The 14,669-nt window shown below is 40.6% G+C and overlaps 1 protein-coding gene across 1 annotated transcript in view; it reads left to right on the plus strand.

Annotated features, from left to right (window-relative positions):
- MARCHF5 (membrane associated ring-CH-type finger 5) overlaps positions 1-14,669 on the plus strand; it is a 62,359-nt gene that overhangs the window by 8,530 nt on the left and 39,160 nt on the right. Inside the window, exon 2 of the mRNA XM_002820985.6 lies at positions 11,553-11,755. Within this exon, the coding sequence (XP_002821031.2) occupies positions 11,553-11,755 (203 nt within the window). The remainder of the gene's footprint in view (positions 1-11,552; positions 11,756-14,669) is intronic.

A 14,669-nucleotide genomic window follows, 5' to 3' on the forward strand; every position in this document is an offset into this window, starting at 1 on the left:
TATAGTATATCACATTATACTGTAAATTTTTTAATATACTTGTCCCATGTCTCAGAGCTTCCCACACACACACACACACATTCATCTGGAAGTTCATTGAGAACAGAAACTGCCTGTATTCCCTATCCTATTTTCCCACAAGGGCCTTAGTACATAGGAGACCCTCTTTTGTAACATGATGTCTTTCTTTTCATTCTTTGTGACATATCGGTGCTTATAATAATCATGCAGAAGCACCATTTTTAAAAATTGCCTCATTTGTTCAAAACTTGTATTTTCTTACTGCTTATTGAGATTAAGTTCAGGGCTGGGCACTTTGGGAGGCTGAGGCAGGAGGATCGCCTGATCTCAGGAGTTTGAGACCCACCTGAGCAAAATACTAAGACCCCGTCTCTACAAAAAATAAAAAAGTAACCAGTGCAGTGGTGCATGCCTATACTCCCAGCTACTCAGGAGGCTGAAGCAGGAGGATCACTTGAGCCTGGGAGATTGAGGCTGCAGCGAGCCATGATCACATCACTGCACTCCAGCCTGGGTATAACAAAGCAAGACCTTGTCTCAAAAAAGAAAAAAAGATCTGGCCAGGCTCAGTGGCTCATGCCTGTAATCCCAGCACTTTGGGAGGCCGAGAGGAGCAGATTGCTTGAGCCCAAGAGTTTGAGACCAGCATGGGCAACATGGAGAAACCCTGTGTCTACTTAAAAAAAAAAAAAAAAAAAAGAAAAGAAAAGAAAAAATAGCTGAGTGTGGTGGTCCACACCTGTAATCACAGCTACTGGGGAGGCTGAGGTGGGAAGATCACCTGAGCCCAGGTTGTGGAGGTTGCAGTGAGCTGAGATTGCACCATGCCACTGCACTCTAGCCTGGGCCACAGAGCAAGACCCTGTCTCAAAAAAAAAAAAAAAAAGAGATCATATTCTTTAGCCTGTCCTTCAGGACACTCACCATTATTCACAGACCATTTATTATGCTCCCTATTATGTTTAAGATATGGAGTACATAGCTGGCACCAACTGCCTTTTTAAAGCCTTTCTTCTCTTTATAAATAAGTGTATAAGTACCTAAGTCTTTTGCCCAAGCCAGACTGGCTTGCACACTTTCTTCCAAACATAAGGTGGTTTTTGTTTTTGGGTTTTGTTTGGCATCTTTTCTTTCAAAGCTCTACCCATTTTTCAAGACCTAGTTAGGTTCTGCCTTGTTTATAATGCTCTTCTGACCATGTCTGCAGAAATATTTTTCTCTTCTTCTCCAGACTCATGTAGCAGTTCATCTTCAGTGCCTCCTAAGTCTGTTTTTGTTTGTTTTTTGAGACAGAGCCTTCACTCTGTTGCCCAAGCTGGAGTGCAGTAGTGCAACCTTGGCTCACTGCAGCCTCCGGGTTCAAGCGATTCTCATGCTTCAGCCTCCCAAGTAGCTGGGATTACAGGTGTGTGCCATCATGCTCAGCTAATTTTTTGTATTTTTAGTAGAGACAGGGTTTCACTATTTTGGCCAGACTGGCCTTGAACTCCTGGTCTCAAGCAGTCCTCCCCACTCAGCCTCCCAAAGTGCTGGGATTACAGGCATGAGCCACCACGCCTGACCTGCCTCCTAATTCTTTATGTGCCATAGTTCACATAGATGACAATATTTATATGGCCCATTGGAGTAAACTGCAAGGGATTTGCCTCTCTGGAGGAAGCACATTATGGCTGCTTTAAAGTACCTTAGTAAAATGAAACATGTACTTTTTTGTACTGCTGTAATTTTCTAAGAAATGGGAAATGTAAATGTAAATTTTTCTCTGAATACACTATACATAGGGCAGCATGGTGCAGTGAAAAAAGCTGATGATTTGGAGTCATGGACCAGGTTGCATCCATGCCTCTCTGCTTACTGTGTGGCCTTGGCCAGATCACTTAACCTTTCTGGGCTTTTGGTTCATGTTTAAGGTGGGATTAATTGTGCTTTCAGAGTTTATGAACATCAAAGACAAAAGGCACGGCATGAATTACTATACTCAATAAATGATTGCTCAGTATTTGTGGGGAATTGGTTCTGGGACCTCCCAAGGATGCCGAACTCTGTGGATGCTCAAGTCTCTGATATAAAATGGTGTAGTATTTGCATATAACCTATGCACATCCTCCTGTACACTTTACGTTCTCTCTAGATTACATATAATACCTAATACAGGCCGGGTGCGGGGGCTCACACCTGTAATCCCAGCACTTTGGGAGCCTGAGGCAGGTGGATCATCTGAGGTCAGGAGTTTGAGACCAGCCTGGCCAACATGGTGAAACCCCGTCTCTACTAAAAATACAAAAAAATTAGCTGGGTGTGGTGGCACACACCTGCAATCCCAGCTCCTTGGGAGGCCGAGGCAGGAGGATCGCTTGGACCTGGGAAGCGGAGATTGCAGTGAGCTGAGACCATGCCATTGCACTCCAGCCTGGGTGACGAGCAAGACTCTGTCTCAAAAAAATAAAAAATACCTAATACAATGTAAATGCTATGCAAATAGTTGTTATACTGTATTGTTATGAAATAATAACAAGGAAAAGTCCCTACATGTTCAGTACAGACTTTTTTTTCCAAATGTATTTGACCTGAGATTAGTTGAATGAATAGATGCAGAACCCTCAGTTGGAGGGCTGACCGTATTTCTTCTCACCTTTTCTTTTTGGTAATGTGTCATGATTGTGGTTATATGTCTTTGATAGATCCAGGTACTTTAACTTCCATTCCACTAGGATGAACGGACATATTAGTCTCCCTAATAGTGTACTTTCTGTTTCACAATTTTTTGGTGTGACACTTTTAATCCTGAGACAAAATAAGCAACACGTAGTTTTTTTCTTTTTTTTTTTTTTTTTTTTTTGAGACGGAGTTTCGCTTTTGTTGCCCAGGCTGGAGTGCAATGGCACGATCTCGGCTCACTGCAACCTCCGCCTCCCGAGTTCAAGCGATTTTCCTGCCTCAGCCTCCTGAGTAGCTGGGATTACAGGCATGCACCACCACACCCGGCTAATTTTGTATTTTTAGTAGAGACGGGGTTTCTCCATGTTGGTCAGGCTGGTGTCGAACTCCTGACCTGAGGTGATCCGCCCACCTCAGCCTCCCAAAGTGCTGGGATTATAGGCGTGAGCCACCGTGCCCGGCCTAACATGTAGTTTTTTTCTTTGTCGAATAGAGCCCTCCTTACATTAACCAGAGTATGAATCTCCAAACTTGTTCTGAATTGAGGAGCGCTTGTTCTCTTTCCTTAGAGCAGTCATGTAAATACACTATTATGGCACCACATATAATACAACAGCAGCAATTTAAAGCTTATTCCACGCTTGCTTTCTGTGTTCTCAAACTTTTCTATTCTGCTACATTCCAATTTTCATCACAGTGATTTCTCAGGCAGGAGTCTGATTTCCCAGAACTTCCTAAGAATCCAAAAGAAACACCTGCAATTTGAGTCTGCAAAGAAAGGCTTTACTGCCAGCTGTTTTTTAAGATACTGTACCTATCTTGCTTAATTTAGTGCCAAACTATCTTTTTGATAAATAAAGCCCCCGTCACTTTTTTCTACATACTTTAAAAATAATTAACCTGTTTGATCAGATAGACTGTAAATTAGTCACAAACGAACCCTATGAAATGAGATTGTCTTTGTTATTCATCCTTTCCCAACTGGTTTGTAATATCTAGCTTCATCTTAAAATCTTTCTGCTCCAACCACATTGGTCCATGAACATATGTTCGTTTCCATCTCTAAGCTTGCTTACTCTGTTTTTCTTCAAATACCTTTTCTTTCCACTCGAATTCTCATCTGTAGTTATTTCCTTTTCTTGAAACCTCAACTGTTTCATCCTGTTTCTTGGTCTCTCATCACATTTCTGTATTAAGGTTTCTGACAACTTTTCTTGGCACTTAATGCTTGGTATGGCGGTTTTTTTGTGATCCTCATATGCATGTTTGTTCGTTAACTAGACTGGAAGTTCCTTACATGTAGTTAGTTCCTTGTGGCATCAAATAATGAATGTACTTATTAGGTACTCAAGTGGATTTAGGAGGAGATCTTGAATAATGTTAGATTTAGGGCAATTTTGTCATGTATATTCCTTAAACTGTTTATAAATTTTACTGTTTACTCTTTATTAGTTTACTATATAACTGGCAAAAACCATCATAATTTTAAAATCACATGGAATTATATTACCAATACCAGTAAGACTATACATCTGTTCTTAGGAATAAGTAATAGTCCTTAGATTTGTCTAGTTTAGTTCTCTTTTGTTGTCTTCATATAATGACAGTGATTTGTTCTTTGATCCCTGAACCAATCATGATACTTCCCAGATATCCTTTTGCTTTGTAAATGAATATGCCCCAATTTGGTGAATGGGATGGTGTAGGAGTAACATCAGCAAGTAGGTGGCATTTAGAAAAGCTACCAGAAAGATAATAAAGGTGAAAGAAAATGAATTGAAAGGGTTTAAATGAATCTTAAGTAGTGGTGTGGCCTGTTGAAAAATTGGGGAATGACTAGGAATCCAGAACATTTTCCACTGAATGCCAGGGTGCCAAGTAGAATTGCTTTATGTGCTAATGGTAAGAAAACTGCATCCATAAATTTTAGGAACTTGAATGGAAAGCTGACACCGTCACTGTCATCATTGTCAATGTTGTTATTGCTAGTGCTCATATGGAGGTTATATACGTGCCAGGCAATTTTTAAGCAGTTTCTTAATCACATGTTTAATCTTTTACAATAGGGGACCTTAACATAAAACATTTTTTATGCTAAAACTCCTTTGGTGGTCTGGTTAAGCCTATGGGTTCCTTCTCAGAATGTTTTTGAAAGAATAAAACAAAATATATAGGATTAGAAACTAAACCAATTATATTGAAGTATAGCTATCAAAATATTAAAAGCCTAATATAGTAATATGAACTTTAACACATTAAAATACAAGATTTATCAGTTCACCTGATAACATTTAGCTCATTGTAATTTGAAATTAGTTATTTCGGGATCTCTACAGCTGTAAAGTAATATGAAAATTTCTGGTTGCTATACTCATTTCTAATTGCTGTGCTGCTAATATTTCTGTGGTTTGCTTGCACTCATTATTGAATAAAAGCTACATTTTATTTAGAGCTTAGCAAAAATAAACATGTGATGGTTTTTCTCCCCTCATCCAGATTTACCGATCCCCACCCCCTAAGTTTTTCATAGACCCCAGATTAAGAACCCCTGCTTTGCCACAACTCTGTGAAAGAGATTCTATCATTAAACCTATGTAGTTAGCAGGGGTTTGAACCCAGACAATCTGGCTCCAAAGTCCAGGTTCTTTAACCAGCTAGAATATCCTGAATTCGCTTATCTTTTTCCCCAAATTAATTTAACCTTGTTTCCTTAGGAAAAAATACCTTAAGCATTTTACTTATTGTTTAAAATTAAAAAACAAATAATCTAAAAATGTTTACAGTGAGCATAAAACAAAATTTGATTTCTGTTACGGTGAGTTAAGAATATTTACAGGGCCAGGCACGGTGGCTCACACCGGTAATCCCAGCACTTTGGGAGGCCGAAGCAGGCAGATCACAAGGTCAGTAGATCAAGACCATCCTGGCTAACACAGTGAAACCCCGTCTCTTCTGAAAATACAAGAAATTAGCCAGACGTGGTGGCACGTGCCTGTAGTCCCAGCTACTCGGGAGGATGAGACAGGAGAATTGCTTGAACCCGGGAGGCAGAGGTTGCAGTGAGCTGAGATCGCACCACTGCACTCCAGCCTGGACAACAGAGCGAGACTCCGTCTCCAAAAAAAAAAAAGAATATTTACAAAGGAGAAATCAGAAAAAAGGAAGGAAGAATGGCTAGAGCAGAAGTTTTCAAACTTTCGGGATCATGATCACCTGATGGGCTTATTGAAACAAAGTGCTGGGTACCCCCAGAGTTTCTGATTCTGTAGGTCTGGGGCAAGGCCTAAAGATTTGCATTTCTAATGAGTCCCCAGGTGACGCTTATGCATCACACTGAGGACTGAGTTCTGAGAGAGTCAGAGGATTGGAGAAAACAAGAGGAAAAATAGATGTAAGGAGAAACTCTTAGTTTGGTCAGAAATTACAACTTCCTTTTTCCTTGGGTATGGACTTTGAGTGTTTTGGTTTTGGCTAATAACTAATTGGCTATTTTCCATTTCAAAAGACAAAACCAAAAACTAGTCCCATCTACTCAGGAGGCGGAGGTGGGAGGATCACTGGAGCCCAGGAGGTCCAGGCTGCAGTGAGCCGTGATTGTGCCACTGCACTCTCACCTGAGCAACAGAGTAAGACCCTGTCTCAAAAATAATAAAAACTCTTTAGAGTTTACATTCTATGATTGTACTGAGACCATCTCTTAGTACCCAACACAGTAACAAGATCATTTTGGTTGCACATGATGCAATGCAAATTGGCTAAGCCAAAAACCCAAAAATCTACTGCTTTATGTGAGTTAACAGTACAAGCATATATTTAGCTTTAGGCACAGCACAGCTTGATCCATGTCTCGATGCCGTCAGTTTCCACCTTCACTTCTTCTGTATTCTTAAGGCTCCACTTAGTTGGTGGCTCTCCTGTCAGCAATAGCCTCACATTCTCTTCCTCTAAGCCCAGAAGAAGAGAAAGTCTGTATACCACTTTTCCCAGCAAAAGTTCTGAGGTTCACTAAGACCAGCTTTATGGACCCAGCCTCCCAATGATGTAGTCTGGAAGATAGGCTACAGTGGCCAATCTGAGTGTTTCTGGGGTTGGTTATGTATTAACTGCCTAAACCACACACATGGCTAATGTTGGAGGGAAGAGTGATTTTCCATAGAAAGCATGGGATACTATTTACTCCTAGAAGGTAGAAGGACTTGTGTTGTATGTACATTAAACATCAAATTTCTACTGTCCCCTCCATTCCAAGATCTTGAGACATTGTAAATGAATCATTTTCAAATAGCTCTTCTCCATGTTAAAAGGAAGGGGGTAGAGAATTGGGGAATAAATAGTTGAAATAGATTAATTACATAGAGTGGGAGGGGTAGGGTATGGAGAAGCAAAAAGGGAAAGCATAATTATAAGACCTTCCCAGGTGATGTTCCTGGTCAGTCTATCAGAGGTTAAAAAGTGGGGAGATGGGCACGCGCAGTGGCTCATGACTGTAATCTCAGCACTTTGGGAGGCCGAGGCGGGTGGATCACTTGAGGTCAGGAGGTCAAGACCAGCCTGGCCAAGGTGGTGAAACCCCATTCTACTAAAAATACAAAAATTAGCCAGGCGTGGTGGTGGATGCCTGTAGTCCCAGTTACTAGGGAGGCTGAGGCAGGAGAATCGCTTGAACCCGGGAGGCAGAGGTTGCGGTGAGTCAAGATTGCACCACTGCACTCCAGCCTGGGTGACAGAGTAAGACTCAGTCTCAAAAAAGGGCAGAGGGAGGAGGGGCAGGAAGCTAGACTATATGCCTGCAGTCTTAGGTAATCAGGACACTGAGGCAGGAGGATCACCTGAGCCCAGGATTTCAGTTGGAGTCTAGCCTGGACAACAGAGCCAGACCCATCTCATAAAAAAAAATAAGGAAAGAAAGCATCTTTGTGTGTGTGTGTGTGCGTGCACGCGCACATGTGTGTGCATGCACGTGCCCTCCCCTCCTTTTTTTTTTAGCCCTGAAGACTAGTCACACTGTCTTATATGCTGATATTGGCCTAAAGATATTTATGTGACCATTTTTACATGCTTTAATTTCCCCTTTGCCCAGTCCTCATTTCATAGACTGCTATTCTTTCCATACTAGGTAGATTAAATTTAAATAACTAGTAAGATAGCAAATCAGTTAATAAATTCTTTAGAACTTAACATATTTGGCCAGGCACAGTGGCTCACGCCGAAAACTTTGGGAATCCAAGGCAGGAGGATTGCTTGAGCCCAGGAGTTTGAGACTGGTCTGGGCAACATAAGGAGATCCTGTCTCTAAAAAAATTTTTTTTTCAATTAGCTGTGTGTGGCCGGGCGCAGTGGGTCATGCCTGTAATCCCAGCATTTGGGAGACTGAGGTGGGCAGATCACTTGAGGTAAGGAGTTCAAGACCAGCCTAGCCAGCATGGTGAAACCCCGTCTCTACTAAAAATACAAAAATTAGCTGGGCATGGTGGCGGGCACCCTGTAATCCCACTACTTGGGAGGCGGAGGCACGAGAATCGCTTGAACTGGGAGGCGGAGGTTGCAGTGAGCCGAGATGGCACCACTGCACTCCAGCCTGGGCGACAGAGCAAGACTTTGGGCTGCCGGTTGCCCATTTTTATGGTTATTTCTTGATGATATGCTAAACAAGGAGAGGATTATTTATGCTTCCCCCCCCTTTTTTTTTTTTTTTTTGAGACGGAGTCTCGCTCTGTCGCCCAGGCTGGAGTGCAGTGGCGCGATCTCAGCTCACTGCAAGCTCCGCCTCCTGGGTTCACACCATTCTCCTGCCTCAGCCTCCCGAGTAGCTGGGACTACAGGTGCCTGCCACCACGCCTGGCTAATGTTTTTGTATTTTTAGTAGAGATGGGGTTTCACCGTATTAGCCAGGATGGTCTCGATCTCCTGACCTCATGATCCGCCCTCCTCGGCCTCCCAAAGTACTGGGATTATAGGCGTGAGCCACCGCACCCAGCCTATGCTTCCCCTTTCTAGATCATGTAGGGTAACTTCCTGACGTTGCCATGGCATTTGTAAACTGTCATGGTGCTGGTGGGATTGTAGCAGTGAGGACGACCAGGGGTCACTCGTGAGCATCTTGGTTATGGTGGGTTTTAGCTGGCTTTACTGCAAACTGTTTTATCAGCAATATCTTTATGACCTGTATTTTGTGCTGACCTCATATCTCATCTTGTGACTTAGAATGCCTTAACCATCTGGGAATGCAGCCCAGTAGGTTTCAGCCTCATTTTACCCAGCTCCTATTCAATCAAGATGGAGTTGTGCTGGTTCACATGCCTCTAATACTGCTATTTCAACTGAAAGCCTAACTCCTGATGAGTTCCCACTCTAAATCATCATTCAGCCATCTTATTTACCATAGTTTTGAAATTAATTAGAAAAAAACTGAAAATGCATAAGTGCATGCCTTTTTTTTTTTTTTTTTTTTTTTTGAGACGGAGTCTTGCTCTGTTGCCCAGGCTGGAGTGCAGTGGCGCAATCTCGGCTCACTGCAAACTCCGCCTCCTGGGTTCACACCATTCTCCTGCCTCAGCCTCCTGAGTAGCTGGGACTATAGGCGCCCACCACCACGCCCAACTAATTTTTTTGTATTTTTAGTAGAGACAGGGTTTCACCGTGTTAGCCAGGATGGTCTCGATCTCCTGACCTTGTGATCCGCCCGCTTCAGCCCCCCAAAGTGCTGGGATTACAGGCTTGAGCCACGGCAGCCGGCCAAGTGCATGCTTTAAATGTCAGTTCTAAAAAGTAAATCCATACAAGTATTTGGGACTGAAATATACTGATGCCTGCAACTTCGAAATGCAGCAAAAAATAAGAATGATGAATGGATGTGTGAGAAAGCAAATATAGCAAAATGATAAGAATTATAGAATCTAAATGTTGGGTATATGGGTATTCACTGAACAGTTTTCACCTTTTTTTGGAAAGTTTGAAATTTTTCATAATAAAATGTTGGGGAAAAATAAACCTTATCTAGAATTTATGAGGAATATAATAGCTACACAAGTATTCTCATTAGATCGAAATATGAAATTTGACCTATCATTTCTGTAAGTCAAAAACAGATGAATGTAGACTATTTCAGTTGGTCCAACCTAGTCCTAACATTGTATTTTATTTTTTTGATAACTGAAATTGGATTAATTTAAAATGTGATTCACCTTAATACTGATTAATTATGCTGATGTAGCTATTCTTATTTACATTTGTGTTAAGAAAGTTATGAGACTAAAGAGTCTCTAAATATTCTGCCAGTATTTTGTTGCTAAAATGATATATTCCATTTCCTAGATATATACAAATATGTTCACAAAATTACCTCAGTTGTGGGGAAAAATATATACTAACAACATCTTAACCAGCCTGTGTGCTAGTATACTTACCAATTGAAATTTTATGCAAAAATCATGGGTTAGAACCCAGTCCTACTATGGGTAGTCTTGGTGGTTGCACAACAGTATGAATATACTTACTGCCACTGAATTATACACCTAAAAAATGGCTAAAGTGGTAGATTTTATGCTATGTCTATTCGATGGTAAAATTTTTTTAAAAAGAACAAGGTATTTTTGGATAACCATAAGACAATGTGAAGGCCCAGACAGCTTAGCTAAAGTGGGTCAAAAGGGTCAGAATGCTAAACAAATGCTACCTACGTTCTAATTTTACTTAGATCTTATGAAACCTGACTGAATTTGAAAGCTGAATAAAACAACAATTTTGGATATTGATGCCATGGATTCAGTTCAACTTTTTTCCTGTTCTAATTGAAAAATTGTAATTGGAGCACACAATTGAAATTCATGTTGTTCCACAAGGACTGGAGAACCTCACCCATATGTAAAACCTGACTATATAGTCTTTCCCACTGAGCATAGTTAAGCTAGTTGTTCTGACAGAAGCCACTTATCCAATTAAGTGAAAAGTGCACAGTAGGTAACATGCTTTAATTAGCAGTTGTTTCCACTTGTACAAGTTCTAATGGAGGGGAGGAGAGAAGGGTCTCATTGAATTGAACTGTATTTGCCCCGATGGAAATCAGTGTCAAAACTTGTGTTAATTGGGAGAAAAACTGAGGAATTACAACCTAATTCCACAAGAAAAAATTACAATTCATGAAGTACCCTTAAAAGCAAAGTGGGAAAATGTTTTAAAATTACCGATCTCAATAGAATTTTATTTTTATTAATATAAGCACCCCAGACTTGATACTTCTAGATTTCAGATTTCAAGCATACACACCCAAATTTATCATATTAATATTCTAAAAAAAATTATCTTGATATATTTATCTCCTTTGTGCTTTTTTGAAAATGTAATATTGTTTTCTCTCATGTTTATACTTTACCGGAGAGAGAAATGGGTTTTTTTTTTTCTCAGCTGAAAAATGGAATGAGACTATATGTGAAATCACTGGTGTAATACTTTGTTTTTCCAAGTTCAAGGGATTGGTAGTGGTGAACTGGGGAGAACACTGAATTTAATATATTACTGTGCTTGCTATTCCTCAAAGAATTATTAGGTCTTATAACAAAAGCAGCTTGAGGTTTGTCTCCTTGCACTCTCGTTCATTAGAGAAGGTGAAGAATTACTGAAAAGATAGAGGAGATTACATAAAAACAAAGTTCAGAAAACATAAGATTCTGTAGAGGAAGACAAGGAAAAACAGAAAAAGTAGAAACTGCTCTAGTGGGAATGTATTGGTTGTTTTGTCTCTTTAGTCTTTTAATATAGGACAGAGATTCTGTAATATAACATAGCAGGCTCATCCCATTAAGTAAGAGCTGCAGTATAGAGGAGGCTGGAGTCCTAAAGATATAAATGTCGTCCTTTTCTCTTTTAATTTACAGAAGTTGCTGGGTTTGTTTTGCTACTGATGAAGATGATAGAACAGCTGAATGGGTGAGACCATGCAGGTGCAGAGGATCTACAAAATGGGTTCACCAGGCCTGTCTACAACGCTGGGTGGATGAAAAGCAAAGAGGAAACAGTACAGCCAGAGTGGCATGTCCTCAGTGCAATGCTGAATACCTAATAGTTTTTCCAAAATTGGGTAAGAATATCTTTAAAAACAACACAGATATATTTGATGTTATTATATATAACTATATAAGTTCATTTTAAAATGAACCACCTCTTTTTGTTTTTTAGGGTGTGAATTTCTATATTCCCTTTCTCTTGTTTCCTCTTTGAATGTCAGAGACATTTATTTGTTTTGCTAACAGTTTACAGTATCCTTAATATATCCCCAAATTTATCCATTTGCCTGTGTATTAACTGTCTGTTTGACAGAAAGGAGAAAGAACTTGCATACCTGTGTGGATATAATTGAATAACAAAGCTATAATAAAAAGCTGACTTTTAAAAAAAAGCTAACTTAGCTTAATTATCTGGAGACGGTGTAAGAGAAAGAAAGCAGTAGTATGTTCTAATACTTCTCCTCAAGTCTTCCTTTTAAGGAATAAAAGTAGAGAAATTAAATATTTAATAAGATGTGATGTTAAACTCATCTTTGGAATCCAATTTGTGTGGTTTCTTTCATGAACCCTGCTATCCCTTTTCTGTGAAGTGGCAGGTAAAAAATAACCAAAGATCTTTGAAAACAGGCCTAGCATGGAAAAAAAGTATAGCAGACTGCTTACAAGAAGCAGTCTAAGGCTGCTTCTTTAGCAGCAGTATAACTAAGGCTGATGTTTAGTGAGCCTGTTCCATTACAGTCATACAGTTATAAATTGGTGTCAGTCTCTTGGTTTGGTGTTTATACCATGCCAGTTGTTAAACATTTTTTTATAACCCTTGACTGTAACCAAGAGGTATAGGAAGGCAGCTTGGGTTCTGGGAAGGTCATAAGGAAAGAATGTCTTTGGGGGCAGAGGGAATTCAGGAAAAATTGGAAATAGTTATTATATATATTGTTTTTTATAAGTGCTATTCATACTGAAATCAGACCAATGTTTTTGAAAATGAGGCAACATAAATGCAGATAATGAAGTGCTTTTCTAATATGAGAAGATTAATAATAAGGGCAAACAAAATGTCCTTGGTTCTCTGTTTTTCTCTAACATGCACAGGAAGAAATGATAGCTTCCTTTGAAGGGGAAGTAGTGTAGTAGAGAAAGTAGTGTTTTCAAAGATTTGGAATTTGTGGACCGTGTGATGGGTCTTCAGTGCATACCACTGATTTTAGATAAACACAAAAGAATAATTCAAAATGTTTTTATTGTAAGATCAAAGCAGTATTTTTAAATCAGTATCAGGAAAAGCAATGATTGTTCACATTATTGTACCACCACATGAATGGTGAAAGACTCACTAAAGTCCAAGTTAAGGTTTCATATTTAACTGATTTCTTTTCTTGCTCTTAGTTGTACTAAATTAGATAGCCCCACCTTTGAATTATAGAGTTGGGAAGAGCAACAATTATATGATATTTCTATTAGATGTTTTAGATATTCAAATGGACACAAAAATTATTACAAGAATTCTCACTGAAAACTACATCAAGTTGACAAGTGTATGGCACTCAAAAGGAAAGTTGAATATTTTAATTTTGGAGATGGCAATGTGTAGATCTGTCTTTTTGGTTGAATTCAGTTCTAGGAAATATGTTTTCAGGTTTAGTGCAGTAATTGAATATGGTTTTAAGTCTACCTAGTTGTTAGAAAAGAGTAAATCTTGGCCGGACGTGGTGGCTCACGCCTGTAATCCCAGCACTTTGGGAGGCAGAGGCGGGCAGATCACGAGGTCAGGAGTTCGAGACCAACCCGTCCAATATAGTGAAACCATGTCTCTACTAAAAACACAAAAGTTAGCTGGACATGGTGGCATGTGCCTGTAGTCCCAGCTACTCGGGAGGCTGAGGCAGAAGAGTTGCTTGAACCCAGAAGGCAAAGGTTGCAGTGAGCCAAGACCGTGCCACTGCACACAAGCCTGGGCAACAGAGCCGAGACTCCATCTCAAAGAAAAAAGAAAAGAGTGAAACTCTTTGGTTAAGCCATTTGTATCATTATTTAGTCTGCATATTTTGTTACTAAGAATTGTGGCCGGGCCGGGCGCTGTGGCTCACACCTGTAATCCAGCACTTTGGGAGGCCAAGGCTGGCGGATCACGAGGTCAGGAGATCGAGACCATCCTGGCTAACACAGTGAAACCCCATCTCTACTAAAAATACAAAAAAATTAGCCAGCCTTGGTGGCAGGCGCCTCTAGTCCCAGCTACTCGGGAGGCTGAGGCAGGAGAATGGCATAAACCCGGGAGGCAGAGCTTGCAGTGAGCCAAGATTGCGCCACTGCACTCCAGCCTGGGAGACTGAGCGAGACTCCTTACTAAAAAAAAGAACTGTGGCCGGTCACAGTGGCTCACACCTGTAATCCCAACACTTTGGGAAGCTGGGGCGAGTAGATTGCTTGAGACCAGCCTGGGCAATAGGGTGAAACTCCATCTCTACCAAAAATAACAAAAAAAATTAGCTGGGTATGGTGGTACACACCTGTAGTCCCAGCTACTCAGAAGGCTGAGGTGGGAGGATTGCCTTAGCCTGTGAGGTGGAGGCCACAGTGAGCTGTGATTGCGCCACTGTACTCCAGCTTGGGAGACAGAGTGACACCCTGTCTCAACAACAAAAGAATTGTAGCCAGTCATGGTAGCTCACATCTGTAATCCCAGCACTTTTGAGGCTCAGCTGGGTGGATTGCTTGAGGTTACGAGCTCAGGATCAGCCTAGGCAACATAGCAAAACCTTGTCTCTCTACAAAAAAAAAAAAAGAAAAAGAAAAAAAATTAGCCAAGTGTGATGGAGCACACCTGTTGTAAGTCCTAGCTACTCGGGAAGCTGAGCTGGAAGGATCACTTGAGCCCAGGAGTTTGGGGCTGCATTGAGCTATGATTGCGCCACTACCCTCTAGCCTGGGTGACAGAGTGAAACCAATCTTAAAAAAAAGAGAGAATCATAATTTTACTCTCAAATG

The sequence above is a fragment of the Pongo abelii genome, chromosome 8 (genome assembly GCF_028885655.2).
Source record: "Pongo abelii isolate AG06213 chromosome 8, NHGRI_mPonAbe1-v2.0_pri, whole genome shotgun sequence".
NCBI classification, from domain to species: Eukaryota; Metazoa; Chordata; class Mammalia; order Primates; family Hominidae; genus Pongo; species Pongo abelii.